This window comes from Microtus oregoni, unplaced genomic scaffold, assembly GCF_018167655.1.
Source record: "Microtus oregoni isolate MIOR12 unplaced genomic scaffold, Mior012 000010F_ref0000083, whole genome shotgun sequence".
NCBI lineage: Eukaryota > Metazoa > Chordata > Mammalia > Rodentia > Cricetidae > Microtus > Microtus oregoni.
The window spans coordinates 46223598-46242775 of record NW_024543069.1 but is presented as its reverse complement, the minus strand read 5'-3'; the positions used below and the strand labels follow the sequence as shown (position 1 = coordinate 46242775).

Genomic DNA, 19178 nt, shown 5'->3' with positions numbered 1-19178 from the left:
ACTCATATATGTAAGGAGACCCAATCTCTGCACCAGAAACCAATATAGAACTAATAAAGCAAATCATCAAATTAAAAATCATCAAATACAAAAATTAGAAGCACTACTATACTCCAGTAGCAGATTGTTCAAACTAGAAATGAAAAGAATCATAGCATTTACAACAGATACAGATGCTCAATAAAATTCCTATGAACAAATTTAACCAAACAGATGTAATATCTCTACAAAGAAAACCAAAGTATGGATGCAAGAAATAGAGGAATTACAGGAAAAGAAACATATCTCGTGTGGATGGACTGGAAGAATCAATATTGTTGAAAATGTCCATAACACCAAAAATATTTACAGAGTCAATGAAATCCCATCAAAATACTAGAAATCTGAAAAGGTGTACTCCGCCATCTGCATGTAACTAAAAGACATTACACTGCCTGACTTCGAAATGTCCCACAGAGCTGTAGCCACTAGGAGAGCACACTGTATTGGCATACAAGCAGACCGAACAACCGAGGGAACAGACAGAGAGGCTGGAAGTCAACCTGTGTGTCTACAACCAGCTCATTGTTGATACAGGTGCTAAGAAGCCACAGGGAAGAAAAGACATTCTTTCCAATAAACACAGTAGCAGCCATGACTTCCCTTCTGTTCAATGGGTTTTAAGTCAATTAGACATCTGTTGGTTGCCACCAACATGTGAGTGCCACTTACTGCACCTGTACTGTGACCTTGCCATGGTGGTCATTGTCACGGTTTGGAAATACTGCATCTTGATATGACTGCTTAATTCCCTCCTTCTGAAGCTTGATCAATATAGATTGAAAAAAAAAGAAGAGGAACAAATGATCTAAGATTATTTAATAAAGCCTCAAGGAATCATAATAGTTTATATTTACCTGAGATTCTATACAATACATAGATTTTAAATTTATATATTTGTATGTATATATGTATGCATGTATGTATATGAGGTAGTCCCCACAAGAACAATGGACTAACCAAAAAACTCAGTATCAGACAAAACATATCCTTTTCAATGGTTGTCATGTATTCAAGGGGCTCCATCAAGAGTAGAGACCACTATGCAGGCCTTGGTTGCTTCTCAGAGGTTGGCAGGAGGCCCTGTTGCAGAAAACATGGACAATGAGGACATAGAACTCAGGTAATTTGAACTGGATGGGTCCAAAAAGCCCCTTTCTTGCAGCCTAGCCTCTGTGGTACCAGAAAATAAAATTTTCAATTTTAATAAAGTATGTAGGCTGAATTTTTCCTAGATTGTTCCATTAACCAGCTACCCAATAATGTAATTACACTAAGTAGTATATGAAATATTGCTCTATTCCTTTACCAGAGCAGTGTGAGGCAAGTTCAAAGTCCAAAAGACCGTCTCGTCCTAGAAATTAGCAAAACACGGCAAGGATTTTTCAGGATCCAATGAATGCAAGAACAACCTGTATTCTCATTTCTACTGTAGAGTAATTATCATTTTTCCTTGGGGTTATAATAATTTTCTCCAAGCATTATTCCCTCTGGAAATGTCTTCCTTTCATTCACTGCTTTGCTCAGTTGTGAGAAAATCTCTCTCTCGTGTAGCCAAGGCTGTCCTTGAACTTCTGTTCCTCCTGCTTCTACCTCCTAAGAGATGGGATTACAAGCACTTACCACCATGCCCTCTCAAGAGCTCATCTCTCATTCAGGAGTTGTATAAGTGGTCTGCTCACTAGTCCGCTCCCTTAGGTGTCTCTAGGATGGAGAACATGAAGTCAAAAAGTGATCTATGTTGGTTCCCAGTAGGAAGTCTGCTCTCCTAGAAACACACACACAGCAAGGCCCGAATGCAAGGCATGAAGCAGTGAGCCAAGGGCACAGATCTGCCAAGGAGCGGATCACGCTGCCTCATGAAAACCACACTTCTGCCACTTGCAGCAAAGCTGGTGAGTGTTGTCGGGCATGTGCCTTGCCATCCCTGCTGTGAGATGGCTTCGTTAAGCTACCCTGCCAGCAGTCACTTACAATGCCAGCAATTGGAAAAGAAAAGGGCTGGAGAGCATTCCCTCCCATCCTGTCCTGATTGTGATCTTGCTAATGTCTCCCTAGAAGCAAGCTGGAAGATTAAATACCTGCACTGATTTTTTTTTTCAGCCAGAATTTAAGACAAAATGCCCACTTCCAGGATATTCAGAAAGACCAATGGAAAGCCTCGAAGGTGTTAGAAATTGTTAGACCGTTGTCCCTTCTCTACAGTCAAGTAAAGTGTTAACGTGCAGTGTCTAAGAATAAGACCATATTTGGAAAGGGGCTCTTTGAAAGGAGGGCTAGGTTAAAATGAGATCTAGGTTAAAATGAGACCAGTCCAATAGGAGTGGGGTCATAAAAAAGAAGATTAAGACACATAAAAAAAAAATGGGAAAGTATCACAGGCGTCAGGCAGATAGCTCACATTCAGGAGGCCCTGGATTTGATTACAACACCAGATATACACTCACAAGAAGAAAAGGAAATAGAAGGAATATGATTCGAAGACACAGGAAGGAAACAGCCATGTCCAAGATAAAAGGGGAGGCCTTCCTAGACACCAACACTGCTGGCCCTCAGTCTTGGGCTTCCAGCTTCCAGAGTGGTGAGAATATGAACTTCTGTTGTTCCAGCCAGTCGCCTTCTGGTCCTAGCTGATTAATATGGGAGTCAACAGCTTAAATAAACAGTAAAACCGAGTTCTGACCTTAAACCCAAGATCTGAGGCATCCGTCCTCTGTTCCACATCACTCCACGTATATCTCCAGCGGCTTCAAACCCACTTGGTCTAGAAAAGGCCTCCTGGGGCTGGTTCCAGCTCTGAGTCCAAAGGAGCACAACACTGAAGGAAGTATTTCTGTTACAGAAGACCAGAGTCTTTACTCATCTGAATCTCTAAATTCCAGACTTGCCTGTGTTGAACTGATTAGGCTTCCAAAGATGGTCCAGGACGTAGCAATCACAGCCTCACCACACATCCAAAGCAAAGGGCAACTCCCTCTGAGTGACATCCAACAACTCCATTGCACAACCCCCTTCAGTGCCTTGCACTTGGAAAATCAGTGTTATGGACAATCTAAGAGGAAAGAGAGAATTTGACATCATAAGAAGCAAGGCTCTTTTTATGTGGACAACATTAATGATCACGGAAGCCATGTGAGGTCACCGAGGAATGGAACAAGCAATGACTAAGTTCAGTTAGGGTACTTGATTTAAGATCAACTTCACGGAAGTTCATGGGTTTAAAGAGCTAATATTGTGAAAATGGCTATTCTGCCAAAGCCAGCGCACAGATTAAACAGAGTCCTATAAAATCCCGTATCATTCTTCACAGGTTCAACAGAGTCCCTACAAAATCCCATATTGTTCTTCACAGAAATAGAAACAAGCAATTTTAAACTCTGTGTGAAAACATAAAAGATCCCAAATAGTCAAAGCAACCCTGATCAAAAGAAGAACCATACCAATTTCAAGTTATACTATAGAGCCACAGTTATAAAAACAGCATGGTACTGGTTTAAGAACAGATCAGTGTTGGGCAGAATAGAGGACCCAGAAATGATTTCATGTGGCTACCGCCATTTGAGATTCTACAAAAATGCCAAAAACATACATTAAGACAACCTTTTTAGCAAATGGTACTGGGTAAACTGGATATCCACATGTAGAAAAATGAAGCTATATCCCTATTTCTAACCCTGGATGAGAAGCAGGCACAAATGGATCAAAGTCCTTCAAAAGACCTGCAACTCTGACATTGTTAGAGGGGAAATTAGGGGAAAGACCTTAAGGTGTCAGGATAGACAAGCATTTCCTAAATACTCACTCCAGTCCCTCAGCAGGGCCAACAACTGACAAGTGGGACTTGGTGAGATTAAAAAGCGTCTTGTGGCACACTGTGAAGCAAGTGAAGAGACAAGAGAGGCTGCAGAACAGTATACACCCTGATTGTCTATAGCTGACGACACTGAGACAGAAAACAAAGAACTCAAGCTGCAGAATGAGAAATCAAACAGTCCAATCAGTTAACAGATGACTGAATTGAAAGGAAAATCCTAGAAAGATGAAATGCAAACAGTCAATCGAGCATGAAAACACACGTCCACCTCCACCGGCCATGCATGAAAACACATGTCCACCTCCACTGGCCATGCATGAAAACACGTCCACCTCCACCGGCCATGCATGAAAACACATGTCCACCTCCACTGGCCATGCATGAAAACACATGTCCCCCTCCACTGGCCATGCATGAAAACCCAAGTCCACCTCCACCGGTCATGCATGAAAACACGTCCACCTCCAGTGGTCATGCATGAAAACACATCCACCTCCACTGGCCATGCATGAAAACACACGTCCACCTCCACTGGCCATGCATGAAAACACACGTCCACCTCCACTGGCCATGCATGAAAACCCAAGTCCACCTCCACTGGCCATGCATGAAAACATGTCCACCTCCACTGGCCATGCATGAAAACATGTCCACGTCCACTGGCCATGCATGAAAACACGTCCACCTCCACTGGCCATGCATGAAAACATGTCCACCTCCACTGGCCATGCATGAAAACATGTCCACGTCCACTGGCCATGCATGAAAACACGTCCACCTCCACTGGCCATGCATGAAAACATGTCCACATCCACTGGCCATGCATGAAAACACGTCCACCTCCACTGGCCATGCATGAAAACCCAAGTCCACCTCCACCAGTCATGCATGAAAACATGTCCACCTGCACAGGTCATGCATGAAAACACATGTCCACCTGCACAGGTCATGCATGAAAACACATGTCCACCTCCACCGGTCATGCATGAAAACATGTCCACGTCCACTGGCCATGCATGAAAACATGTCCACGTCCACTGGCCATGCATGAAAACACATGTCCACCTCCACCGGCCATGCATGAAAACACGTCCACCTCCACTGGCCATGCATGAAAACCCAAGTCCACCTCCACCGGTCATGCATGAAAACACATGTCCACTTGCACAGGTCATGCATGAAAACACATGTCCACCTGCACAGGTCATGCATGAAAACATGTCCACCTGCACAGGTCATGCATGAAAACACATGTCCACCTGCACAGGTCATGCATGAAAACACATGTCCACCTGCACAGGTCATGCATGAAAACACATGTCCACCTGCACAGGTCATGCATGAAAACACATGTCCACCTCCACTGGCCATGCATGAAAACACATGTCCACCTCCACTGGCCATGCATGAAAACATGTCCACCTTCACTGGCCACCAGATAAATTCACAATGAGAGCCCATCTCACCCAAGTCAGATGATGGCCATCAAAAAAAGAAATAGCAGCAAATTCTATCAAGGATGTGGGTGAGGAGGACTATCCATGGCTAGCGGGAATGGAAACTTGCTCAGACACCATGAAAATTAGTGTGGAGGTCACCCAAAACAACCTGAAACTGAACTACCATATGAGCCAACTATGCCTCTCCCCAGTATCCAGAGAGACACTTGCAATCTGTGTTCATAGCAGCATGATTCATACCAGGTTACAAAAACAAGCTCTGCCCAACAGCAGAGGAATGGATAAAGAAAATGAGCTATTTTTTGTACAATGGATTTTTGCAGGAAAATGATTGTGACTGGAGATAATCGCATCAAGCTGAGTCAGCCTCGGAAAAACTAAGGCCACATTTTCTCCTGTTTTTGAGTCTTACTTACATGTCAAGATACATAAAATCATGTAAGCTATCGATGACAGGAAAGGAGGGGATTCACAAAAGATGAGGAGTGCAAAGTGGACTGGGAGCATGTGTGTCGGGGGCAGGAATATTCACAGGATAGCATATACTTCCATGAAAATGGCCCACGTAGGGTGGAGGGGAACTGACCCTGCCTTTTGCCTGAGTGGAGCAGCCCTGGTGGTGTAGTAATTTGAGCAGCGGGGCTGCATCCCCAGCACCCCGGCTGCCTGCTAGCTTATGCCGGAAATAACAACACAAAAACTGTATTCATTTAAACACTGCTTGGCCCTTTAGCTCTAGCCCTTACTGGCTAATTCTGATATCCCGATCAACCCATCTCTAATAATCTGTGAGCACGGGTCTTACCGGGAAAGATTCTAGCCTACATCCATCCTGGGTCGGAGCTTCATCGCGTGTGCCTGCCTGGGAGCAGAGCTCTCGCATCCGCCCTGGAGATGGGATCATGGCGTCTCTCCTGAGGCGTCTGCTCCCAAGAGGAGAGCTGTCGAGTCTGAGCTCACTTCCTCTTCCTCCCAGCATTCTGTTCTGTTTACTCGACCCACCTATGTTCTAAGCTATGAGCCCAAGCAGTTTATTTATTACTTAGCCAATGAAATCAACAGATTGATATATGACACACCCACATCATGGTGGCCTGGACTGACCAGTTCAACTACCACCCAGGCCCACATCCTGGGCCTTTGGTTGGCCCACCCATACATCTACACCATCTAGGACCTTCTGGAGCTCATGAAGGGACTGGTCCTGTAGAACGGTAACCACTGGGCGGCAGTAGGATATCCGAGAGGCATTTCCGTGAGGATCCGGTGATAATGATTGTGTACCAGAAACCAGAGGCCTTGAACCAGACCAGTGGCTCATTCCAATGAACATTTGCAAGTAAAATTGATTGGACGAAAGGGTATAATGCATGACACACCGCAGCTCTCAATGCTACCAGTACAGATAAAAAGGAGTTGGAAAGGCAGGACAGACAGAGGAGAGAAGATGTTTTTATTGTTGTTTTGGTTCTGTTCTTTTGTTTTTAGGTTTTGCGCTTGTGTGTGTGCGTGTGCATGTGTGTGTGTGTGTGTGAAAGAGAGAGAGAAAGATATGTTTTATTTTGGTTTGGTTTGATTTGGTTTTTTTAATTTTATTTGTGATGCTGTTGTAGGGGGAGGGGAGGATATGAAGGGATTAGAAAGTGAGCAGAATTGGTGTACACATGTGAAATTCCATAAAGAAATTATTATATATATGTGCGTGTGTGTGTGTGTATGTATATATATATATATATATATATATATATATATATATATATATATGTAGTTTTGGTTTTGGTTTTCAAGACAGGGTTACTCTGTAGCTTTGGAGCCTGTCCCGGAACTAGTTCTTATAGACCAAGCTGGCCTTGAATTCACAGAGATCCACCTGCCTCTGCCTCCTGAGTGCTGGAATTAAAGGCATGCGCCACCACTGCCCGGCTTAAGTATATTTTTTAAATGGCCCATGTAACACTGCAGAATGAAAAAAATCAACTTCTTGCTTTTCACCTTATTAATGCTCTCAAAACATGAAGCTGATAATGATATAATTTGTTTGCTAGGTTCTCCCCCACTATTATGTAACTCCAATCTGTTGGTTTTCTTATTTGTAGATAATCTTTTCAGGGGAACTTCTTATTCTTATAAATATATATGGCCTTTTAATAGAATATGCTTTTATGCTATTTTCAGAAAATGGGGTAGCTATAGACATTCTTTTTATTCAAACTTCAAGACTCCTTTAGAATGAAAGTTGTAGGAAAAGAATAAATGCTCTTTAAAATTCGAGATGATCCATTTTATAATCTGTTATAAGCATGGCCATGGCCTGTTTAAAAGAGGAAGCTGAGAGTAAGGGCAAGGTCCTAGCAAGAACTGCATGTGAGCAGAGGTAATTCAAAGACCCATCCTGCACAGCTGAGTTCATCTGTCACCTGTGATCTCAAGGTAAAGATACTTTGCTGGGAAAACCGAGAAAGACTCTTATTACTAAAAGCTTTCCTCAGCAGTGGGAGAAGAAGAGCATGTGTCCTTCTTTTAAAAATAATTCAGTACAGGTGGCTCAGAGTATTTTTTGAAGTATTTTGTATAACTTGATCCACCAGTATCTGTTCACGAGTAGGCTGGCTCTAAGGTTCTACCTGTGAATTTTGTTTTCTAAATCAAGTAGAGAAAATGACACTTTGAAAAACAGAATTTTTATTTTTTATCTTAAGACAGGCTCAGGGTACAGGTGGCTGTTTACAAACTTTCTCCAGTTAATTGGATTTCTTAACGTGAAATAGTATTTTCAAAACTAATTAAGTTGCATTCTAATGAATATTTAAGACCAAAATATGTTATCTTTGCTGTACAGTATATAGATTTTTAAATCATCCATAAAGGCAATTATATTTTTTACATTCTCAGAAAGTCTTATGCCATTAGAGCTGCTAAGTGGGTCGTCTGCTTCCTCCCAGGCCATGATTGAAGAAGCCATCACCAGAGCCGAGGCCTTCTCAGTCATGTACACACCCTTTGCGACAAAAATAAGGGCTGATAAAATAGAGAAGGTAAAGGAGGTGTTCGTCAAGACTCACCCTGCCTATGTGGACTGTATCTACACAGGTGAGCTCCTCGTCGCACACTCGGCTGATGCTCTGCAGCCATGACAACTAGCACAGGGCTCTGGGTGGCTTGTTGGTTGCTTAGACTTGCAGGTGTAGGCTTTAATCTAAAGAGTTCAAACATGAGCTTATTTTTAAGACTTTAAGTGGTGCCAGCCTTCATTTCAACACAATATACCATGTATGGTCACAACTGTAGACATTTTAAGGAGTAAATCTAGAAACTTCTAAGGTTTTAAAGAAAACACAGTGATGTAAAGACTAGTGACAGAAAGCTGCCTTGCCCCAGTCCCTTTCCGTACTCCCAGCAATTAGTGTTTCCTTGAAAACAGATTTTTTTTAATTCATTTTTACCAAAGGCATGCTGCCTGAGTTTCCCACCTTCTACCTCATCCCTCACCTCCCTTTTTCTTTAGAAACCACAGATATTTGCTTCACTTACTTTTCTTGAGCAACGGAGAGGCTTATTGGGGCTCATGGTTCAAGAGAAAAGTCCAACGTGGCAGGAAGAACTAGGGCCAGATGTAGGGGTGGGGGTGGAGAGAGGGAGGGGAACATGGAATAAGCCTCAAGGCCTCCTCTCCCCCCCCCCCGCCCCCAGTTTCTCACTTCTCCAGCTAAGTTTCTCCTCCCAAAAAAAACAGTGCCACCAGACGGAGGGAGGCCTGATGTCCAAAGCTGTAGTTCCCTGAAGGATGTCGCCCATCCAAACCACAGCAGCATGGCAGCGGACAGGGACTGGGGACACTGCTTTCCCTCTTTTCCATTTGTAAAGTCTCTTGCTTTTGTTCCCTCGGCAGTATCTGCCAAGGTGGTTTTGGATTAGAAGAAGTTTTATACGTACATACCAAACAAAACGATGCTCAGCAATGCCTGCCAGGTGAAGCAAGGCCTCCAAAGGCATGCACCTGCTGTCCCGACATCAAATTAAGAAATAATCTTTTCTCTTTCCTGCTCCCTGAGGCTGACGCTTTGATTTATGAGGTTAATAACAAGTCTATTATTGATCACTTTTAAAGTATCAGGTACTCTGCATTTGCCCTCTTGTTGTTCCCATAATTGATGGGGAAAGATGATCTACTTTCGAAACAAATCAGTAACAGGAAAAGACAGATAGCCCTCTGAAGGTTCCCTGGCCAGACCGACGACAGCAGGCCTCAGATGGGAACCTAGTTCTGGGCCTTGAGCCACAGGCTTCTAGATTGCTGATTTTTATCCATAGTGCCCTCAGTCCTCCAAAGAAAAGGTAGTAAGCCCAACCATTGACAGCTGAATCATAAAGACCAGGGGAATTTGAGAGGATAAAAGAGGAATTGAATGTAGAATTCATGCTACAGTGAACATTGATCCTGGTGTAGTGAGTTTGAGCACTCTCTTAAGCATTCAACAGAGGACCCAAGAAAACGGCTGTGCAGGAGAAAGCAGTCATCACACAAGCCCGGCAACCCATGTGAAAGCAGGGCATGCAGCAGGGACCTAAAAGCCCAGTAGTGCTGCAGTGACATAAGGTGACAGGAGAATTCCCGGAGAGCTTCCAAGCCAGCTATCCAAATAGAAGAGAGACTATGCCTCAAACCAGGCTGTAGAAGATGGCCACCCTCGATTGTCCTCCGCTGTGCACACGTGCTGTGACACACACGCCCACACACATACTCAAAAACAAACTGTTTTATTTTTTATTAATTTTTATTGAGCTCTATATTTTTCTTTGCTCCCCTCCCTGACTCTCCTCTTCCCTTCAACCCTCTCCCAAAGTTTCCATGCTCCCAGTTTACTCAGGAGATCTTGTCTATTTCTACTTCCCATGTAGGTTAGATCCGTGTATGTCTTTCTTAGGGTCCTCATTGTTGTCTAAGTTCTCTGGGATTGTGATTTGTAGGCTGGTTTTCTTTGCTTTATGTTTAAAAACCACTTATGTGTGAGTACATGTGATAATTGTCCTTCTGAGTCTGGGTTACCTCACTCAAAATGATGTTTTCTAGCCCCATCCATTGACCTGAAAATTTCAAGATGTCATTATTTTTCTTTTCGGCTGTGTAAATGTACCACATATTCCTTATCCCTTCTTTGGTCGAGGGGCATTTAGAATGTTTCCAGGTTCTGGCTATGACAAACAAAGCTGCTATGAACATCGTTGAGCACATGTCCTTGTGGCACGATTGGATATGTACCCAAAAGTGGTATTGCTGGGTCTTAAGGAAGGTTGGTTCCTGATTTTCTGAGAAATCGCCACACTGACATCCAAAGGGGCTGTACCAGCTTGCATTCCCACCAGCAATGCAGAAGTGGTCCCTTTACCCCACAACCTCTCCAGCATAAGCTGTCATCAGTGTTTTTTATCTTGACCATGCTTACATGTGTAAGATGGAATCTCAGAGTTGCAAAAGCAAACTTTTAAAGAGAGATTAAAACACAAAAGAAAAGTATATTTTAAAAATTAGTCAATATTTCTCAGAACTTATACTTGGTTGCTTGCTATAATTTTCTTTAAATTAATTCATTATATTTCATGGGTTTTCCTTTTTAAGGGGGGCAATGCTAGCACATAAAAATCATGCCTACTTATCACCATGGAAGACTGGATGCAGTTCAGCTGTTTCCATCCTAATGTCTAGAATACAGAGGGAGTCATGGAGATTGCCAATTCACCAATTTCTATTCCGGTGAAATTTATTTAGCTATATTTAACCTACTTCCCAGAGAAGTCATGACAATTAATTAATACTTAGGAAGCATTGTTGCCACTAAGAGTTTAAAAACAATAATAACATTTATGAGCCAGACTCACATCTCCTGAAACTCCATCAAACCTGTTATCAAGATGAATTATGATCTGTTGGCAAGACAATTCATGCTAAAGATCTTACACTTTCGAGGAGAAGATAATTACACATCACTAATGATTGTTTCTATTATTTTTCAATTACTAATTGCTAGTGTTTGACAGTGTGGTATGAGAACCTAGAGTAGGAAGATAAAGCATTTCCAGGGGGTGTGAGTAGGGAAGGCAGCTTAGAATTCAAATTTCCTTGGGGCTACTAAAGCTCTTTGCCTCTGTGGAATCTGTGCTTTAAGCACACAAGACAACTGAAAAGTGACATCATTTGCATCTGGGTCAAAAGAGCAGGGATTTCCCCCCAGAATTGTTAGTTGGGATGAGGGCGAAACAATTCTTAGTGGCCTATTACAAGAGGTAATGCAGCTTTGAGGTGTGGCTTCTCTACCCCCATCACCTTCAAGGTGATCTACTTAGAATGAGCACCAGGATCACCTGAAGCCAGCAAGAATGAGTCGCATCAAAGAATCACTGCTTTTTTGGCACATCCCCCAAACCGGCATTTGCCTTTCATTTACTTTATAGATTTTTTTAAAATTTGAGACAGGCTCTCGCTGTCTAAACCTGGCAGTCTTGTACCTGGCCTCACATTTACAGCAATCCTCCTCCCTCTGTCCCCCAAGTGCTGAGATGATTGGCCTACTACCATGACCAGCAGTAGACAAAAGAAGCTTCTACCTGACTGGAAATGCGATTGCCCACTTACTTCAGGAGACATTTGTGCAGCAGCCATGACTGCACAGTTACATGCAGATAAGTTCAAATAAAAGCTAGATCACCACCCTACCAATGCGCTCAGATCCTCAGTCACCCCATCCTAACCACTGAAAACATGCTTCTGTGTGCAGCACTGTCATCTTCAAAAACACTCAACATTTTCATATTTTCTCTTTTGTTACCACCTGCATTCTGGGTGTGCAAGTGTGTGTGTGTGTGTGTGTGTGTGTGTGTATGTTAACTTTCAAGTCTATATAAAAGAATGCCCATTAGAGTGTTTGTGTGTATACAGAAGTGTTCAAGTGTGTGCACATTTGAGTGTGTGTGTAGAACAGAAGTCAACCGCAGGTGTTGTTCCTCAGGGGCTGTCCATCTTCTTTTGAGGGTTTCACCACACAGGCTAAAGTGGATGGTCAGCATGCACCATAGACCCTCCTGCTTCTTCCTCCCCTACGCCATGATTACACGTGATTATTACCACACGTGGCTTCTTACTTGGGATGGAACACGGGTCCTCATGCTTGCACAGCGTGTACTTTACCATCGCCTCCTTTTTGTATCGGCGTGAATAAATGCAGGCAAATATTAAAGAATATAAACAACTTTAATGATTAAATAAAACTTACAGAATCGAGGTTCCCGCGTAGCACAGGGAATAGGAAAGAAAGGGGCGAGCGGCCTCCCTTGCCCGATTTATTCGTATGCATTCGCCCGAGGCAAACCCGCCCCCTAAAGGGGCTGGCTTAACCCTACACCTTTTTAGTAACGGTTTACTCTGTACCTGGCATTACATACTTACATACATATATCTTCACGTATGTACACAGACTTAACCTCACATTCAGTCCTCTACAGACAGCTAGGAAACGCACTGCAAGCACCCAGCAACGGTTCAGAGGAGATGGTGTTGTCCTGGCCCCTCCCTCGAAATTATGAAGTTTGCACTGCAGCAAGAGACATGAGATGAAATCTGAAGGTTCTCTAAGCTGGTGAAATAGTCTGAAGAAACACAATAGATAAGTCACGTGACAGAAACACTGGCAGTCGGAAGAAGGGATATCTAGCAAAAGTTTTTCTGGAGAAGCTGTGGCTAATGATTAAAACTTGGAGACCAGCACACTGGATCCAGCCAGGGAGGCTGGCAGACAGTCCTCCAGCTCAGAAACTCTGCCCAGCTCTGGGTCACCTTCATGGAGCCTACATGGGACGCAGTGCCTCCCTCCCTGGTCATGGCAGTGCAGCAAGAACAGGTGTGGTCGGCAGAGGTGACCATGAGCAGGAAGGTCCCCCAGGCACCAACACGCTTTCTCCAACCCAACTTCTCTATAAGATATTTCCACACTGAAATTAGAGACACAGGAGGAAGGTATGAAAGTAATTCAATCTGAAATAGTTTTAGAATTTAAGTCCAGGTTTTAATTTTTATCTGAATGAACTAATTAAATGAGAGATTGGTCTAGTATTGATTTATCATGAGAAAACTTACTCACCTTCTGTGGAAGAGTCATTTCTATCAGACTGATGAGGGGAGAGTTCAATTGCAGTGAAATTTCAGCTTTGACGATGCTTAAGCTCCAGTTGCGCCAGAATTCAGGGTGCATCCTTTTCCAGTTTGGACCCACCAAAATCTTCAAGCCACATCATAACAGAGCTTCACTGTACTGTGTTTCATGGAGGAAAAATTACTGATTTTTTTTATTGCATAGCTATCCATTTTTCTTATTTAAGAAAACATCCAGTTTGATTCATGTGGTGTAGTCGGGGTCTATAAAACAAATAATAATTCACCAGCCCTGGAATTATTATGCTTTCATTTATAAAGATTTTGCTTGTGATTTTTATTCATATATTCCAATGAAATAATGCAATTCCATGCAGTTCTTATTCTTGCATGGCTGTATTTTAATAATAATAAAGTAATACAATAAGCATACCCTGTCTCCTTTTGATGAGAATATCAAGATTTATTTGCTAAATAAATAAATATTCAGTAATGGATCTGTGCTTAGCCATGTTTAATAGAAAAGTTTTCTGGATAAGATATCAATTACTTTAACACTTAAGTGGATAGAGTCATATTTTGTCTTTCCTGTGCACTATAACTCCCAGGAGTAAATACGTATGTTCAGAGGAATAATATATTGTTTTTAAATAGACCTTTAAAAATTGCTTCTCACTCGAATTTGTAAGTTTGGTTTTGCACAGCCATCATTTACCAGTAAGAATAATATATTCTTATTTTCTCTAAAAACATAGTCAAAATTCCCCATTTTTTTATTCCTTCCTTAAATCATCTAATTTTATCATGATCAGGAGTTTTCAAGATCAGAATGTCTTCCTCTTTGTAACCAGATTTCACAAATTGAAAAAGTTATGGAATTAAAGAGCCTGCATCCCCAACATTTTAGGAAAATGTTGCAGGCAACTTTGAGACCATGAGGAAAAAAATCCACTGGCATTTCTGTCGAGTTCTCCACAGAACTGGAAAACCGTTCTCAAATAAAGATATGCTTTACAAATGGACTGGAGGTCTTCACTGTGGACACAGCGCTGCTCTTCCTGCTGTGAGGTGTTGCCGGGCATCACTGGAACGGAAGTGGATGCTTCCTAGCCTTAGTCCGTGTGTCCCCTGCAGCAGAAGGGCTTCCGTTTCATTGTTTCTGTGGCTTTCTACCTCTCCTGAGCCTCACTTGAACGCCACTGCTCCTTATCTAATGTGTATCATTACTGAGCAAAGGCAGTGTTGCTCTCGGAGGCATCAGTCAATGATCCAAAGTAAGATGAAGTTGTATAAACATGCCCTGCCCCCTCTGAAGACCATCGGGTTGGGTGGAGCAGGGTGGCGTGACTGAAGTAAGGGACGTACCTAAAGCAGATGTGTATTGTAGCTATTGTACCCACAGTGCTCACTCAGCAAAACGGTGTAAATGGCAGGTCCCCTGAAAGACCTCTGTTCCCTGGACACTCCTCGAATGTACCCACCTCAAGAACAGGTCAGTTCCTTGCCAGAGTCAGACTTGCTACCTTGTCAGTTTCTCAGGTGCCAGACCGTCTTAGTCTACACAGCAGAGACCACCTTAGATGGCATGGAAGCAGTGTGGTTAGAAAACACCCCTACCACTTTCTGCTGACTAACCTAGTCACTTTCCATCGCTGACCACTAAGCTAATAAAGCAGGCAGCTGGCCATTCAGATCCGTTGCCCAACATTATTCCTAGGGAGACATGCAATGCTCTAAACTCACCATGTAGAAAATTGATAACAGATCAAAGTACGATGTCACCAACTTGGGGACAATGTTTTTTATTTGTGTTACCTACATGGATATGGATGAGGGAACAAAAACAACTCAAAGACAGCTGCATCCCCAAACCCACCCTGCATGTGTGACAGCTCTTAAAAGGTGGAAACCTTGGGCAGCCCAGCAGGTTAATGAGTGCCCTTAGCTGGTGGCTCCTTGGTTCTGAGCCTTCTTCCCCGCGATCTTACTGACCTCTGACTCTTGGAGGCATCTCTCAACAGTCCTTACCATTTATACACAATTGGGAAGGGAGGGACCTAGTGAATCTGGTCAGTTTCAAGAACTTCCTGAAGCTATTTTGAGTTGTTTGCATCCTTTTTATACCCTGCATCTTAAGGTGCTTCCCTCCAAGACAGAAGGCAGTAGTTTCAGGAAAGACTGAGCACCCAGTCACAACAAACAACAGCTCTTCTTCCTCAGGTTTAACCTGAAGTGTTTGTTTGGGAGTCAATCTTGCACAAATGGAGTTTTCATGTTGGAAAGATCCTTTTTAAACTTATTAGTCTAAACCTGGATATTCAACATGCAAGTACAATGTATTTCTCCTTAACCACTTGGCTCTCAGTTAACCAATGCCCTCTGAGCATGAGTGCTTTATTTTATTTTATTACTTTTTTTTAAAAAAAAAAAAAAAGAAAACAAACTATCTTTTTTTCATTTTACATACCAATCCAAGTTCCCATTTCCTCCCCTCCTCCCATTCCTTCCACTTACCCTCCCACCCCACCCCCATCCACTCCTCAGAGAGGGTAAGGCACATTGCTTTGGGGAAGGTCCAAGGCCCCTCCCTACTATATCTAGGCTGAGCAAGGTATCCACCCATAGAGAATAGGTTCCCAAAGAGCCAGTATATGCAGTAGAGATCAATCGTGGTGCCATTGCCAGTGGCCATGCGAGCAACTGTCAACCACATTCAGAGGGACAAGTTTGGTTCTATATTTGTTCCTTCCCAGTCCGACTGGAGTTGGCGAGCTCCCATTAGCTCAGATAGACTGTTTTAGTGGGTGTACCCATCATGGTCTTGACCTTTTTTCTCATATTCTCATTCCTTCCACTCTTCAACTGGACGTTGGGAGCTCAGTCCAGTACTCCAATATGGGTCTCTGCCTCTGTTTCTGTCAGTTGCTGGAGGAAGGTTCTATGGTGATATTTAAGATATTCATCAGTCTGACTACAGGGCAAATCAAAATCAGGTGGCCCCCTCTCCTCTATTGCTTAGGGTCTTAGCTGGGATCATCCTTGTGGATTCCTGGGGAGTTCTCTAGAGCCAGGTTTCTTGCTAACCTCATAATGACTCCCTCAAATAAGGTATCTCTTTCCTTGCTCTCAACTCTGTTCTTCCTCCATGTTGACTACCCTGTTCCCTCAAGTTCTCCTTACCCCTCCCCTTTTCCCCTCCTCTTCCACTTCCACCTTCCCTTCTACCCCCACCCCCATGCTCCCAATTTTGTCAGGCAATCATCTTGAATGTTTACTGAGGACCTCGTAGATTCTCACTACTTTCATTTACGTGGAGCCACAATCCAATTGATTTGTGTGTGTGGTGTGTATGTGCGTGGTATGATTGTGTATGGTGTGCTTGTGTATGGTATGTGTGTATGTGGTGTGTGTGGTATGCTTTGTGTGTGGTGTATGTGTGGTGTGATTGTGTATGGTGTGCTTGTGTATGGTATGTGTTATGTGGAGTGTGTGGTATGCTTTGTGTGTGGTATATGTGTGGTGTGATTGTGTATGGTGTGCTTGTGTATGGTATGTGTGTATGTGGTGTGTGTGGTATGCTTTGTGTGTGGTGTATGTGTGTGTGTGGAGTGATTGTGTATGGTGTGCTTGTGTATGGTATGTGTGTATGTGGCGTGTGTGGTATGCTTTGTGTGTGGTGTATGTGTGGTGTGATTGTGTATGGTGGGTATGTGGTGTGTGCTTGTGTGAACGCAGGTGCCAGAGGACCATCTTATCTGTCACTCCTCATGCACATCTACCTTATCTACCCTTTCGTGTTTTGCTTTTGTTTTGAAACAAGGTCTCTCATGGGCCTGAAACTCACCGAGCAGACTGAAGCTGGCTGGACAGTGAGCCCCAGCCCTCAGGTTACAAGAGCAGAGCAGGACACTCAGCCTGTTTACTTAGGTCCTGGAGATTGAACTCTGCTCCTCCAGTGGGTAATCAAGGACTTCCTGACTGAGTGTCCCCCCCCCTCCCCGGGACTTTCTATCTGAGCCCTCCTGCCCCAGGACTTCCTGACTGAGCCCTCCCCCAAGGTCTTCCTGACTGAATCATCTCAACCCTATTTATTTTGTTTTCTTCTAACTATTTTATGGCATGCCATACATACATAAACATGCATTTTAGAAGGCACAGCTCTGCTGGTTGTGGTAACTCCCACCTGTAATCCCGTACTCTCAGCACTTGGGAGGCTGGAGAAGGATTGATTGCCAGGAGTTCAAAGCAAGCCTATACCACATAGAATTGCAGACCAGCCTGGGCTACAATCAAAAAGAAAAAAAAATGTTTTTAAAAATTGTGTAAGAAAGTTGAGCATGGTGGTACACACCTTTAATCTCAGCACTAGGGAAACAGAGGCAGGCAGATTTCTGTGAGTTCAAGGCCAACCCGTTCTACATAGTGAATTCCAGGACAGTCAGAACTACATCAAAACACCCTGTCTCTTCCAAATTTCAAACCATTTCCCGTCCATTACCGAGATAATCACTGCCCTAACTCTTAGAATCATTTCTTCCAGCGATAGTTTGAGTATGAGCTGTGCCCTGAGCCACCTGGGCCAGAAGCTTGGTCCCAGTGTGAGACCAGGAAGGTGGTGGAGGCTTTGAAAGATGGGAATGGAAAGAAGATGCTTACGTCATGAGGCACCACCATTAGAAGGGTTTAGGCTTGTCTCTCTGTAGTGGGGAGAAACCAGAAGAAACTCCAGACACCGGTCTGTTCTGGTCAAGCCCAGCCCTCCCCTGAGCCCCGCCCCACACACGACACTCCTTGCTCCCAAGAACTGCTAGTGTTAGATCCCACACCCAGCCCACGGCACCAGGATAGGCAGGGACTAGATGTACATACCAAAGCTTGAGCTTTTCAGCCTCAGAACTATGATCCAATATAAATCTTGTTTGCCTGTAAGGAACCCAGCTTTAGGTAATGTGCTATGACAACCCAAAACTAGCTGAGATGCTCCTGTCCTTTCCTACAGTTCCTTCATCTACATCCTCATTCCTAAACCCTAACTTTAACTTGCCACCGTGGAACATTATACATCTGAAATTGTGAGACTGGAAAAGATTCCAGTTTTGTGCTGGGACCTTGTGGGACTTCAAACTTCAGCCCCACCCCTGAGGAAAGCCGGGGGTCACTAGCCGCCTTTCAGGGAAAGTATAAGCTAATGGGAAAAAGCCAAACTATATAAAACTGCTGACTCAGAGGAGTAATGATGGACCAATCAGACAGGATTCCAAACATCCCCTGCGGTTAGCAAAGGGTCAGCAGATGTCTGGAGGACATGACCAAGGGGCTGTTGCTATCCCCCTTAGACAATAAAAGCCTATCAGGCGCTAACAGCTGAGCTTTACCTAACCTTTAGCCAATAGCAATACAGGATAAGCAATTTTGTACTTTAAAGCTGTAATCCTGACTATCTTATGATTTTTGTCTTTATCAACCCTACAGAAATAGACGAGGTCCTTCTCCCTCCATCTGCTGTGCCAGACTGTGAGGCAGAGGACCTGTGCTAGCCCATACATAATAAACAAAGCCTTGCTTTTGCATTCAGAAGTGTGGCTCCGTGGTGGTCTTCTTAGGGGTCTCGGGATGTAGGCACCACAGAGTCACAGGAGAAATACTCTGTATTTGACTCGCTTTGTGCGACAACGCATTCGTGAAATCCGTCCATGCTGCCGAAAGCACTAATTGCTTTGCT

General features: G+C 43.5%; 1 protein-coding gene across 1 annotated transcript in view; it reads left to right on the top strand.

The window, feature by feature from the left end:
- The window catches only part of Spata16 (spermatogenesis associated 16), a 254089-nt gene that overhangs the window by 176960 nt on the left and 57951 nt on the right, over window positions 1-19178 (top strand). The window contains exon 5 of the mRNA XM_041659524.1: window positions 8256-8403. Within this exon, the coding sequence (XP_041515458.1) occupies window positions 8256-8403 (148 nt within the window). The remainder of the gene's footprint in view (window positions 1-8255; window positions 8404-19178) is intronic.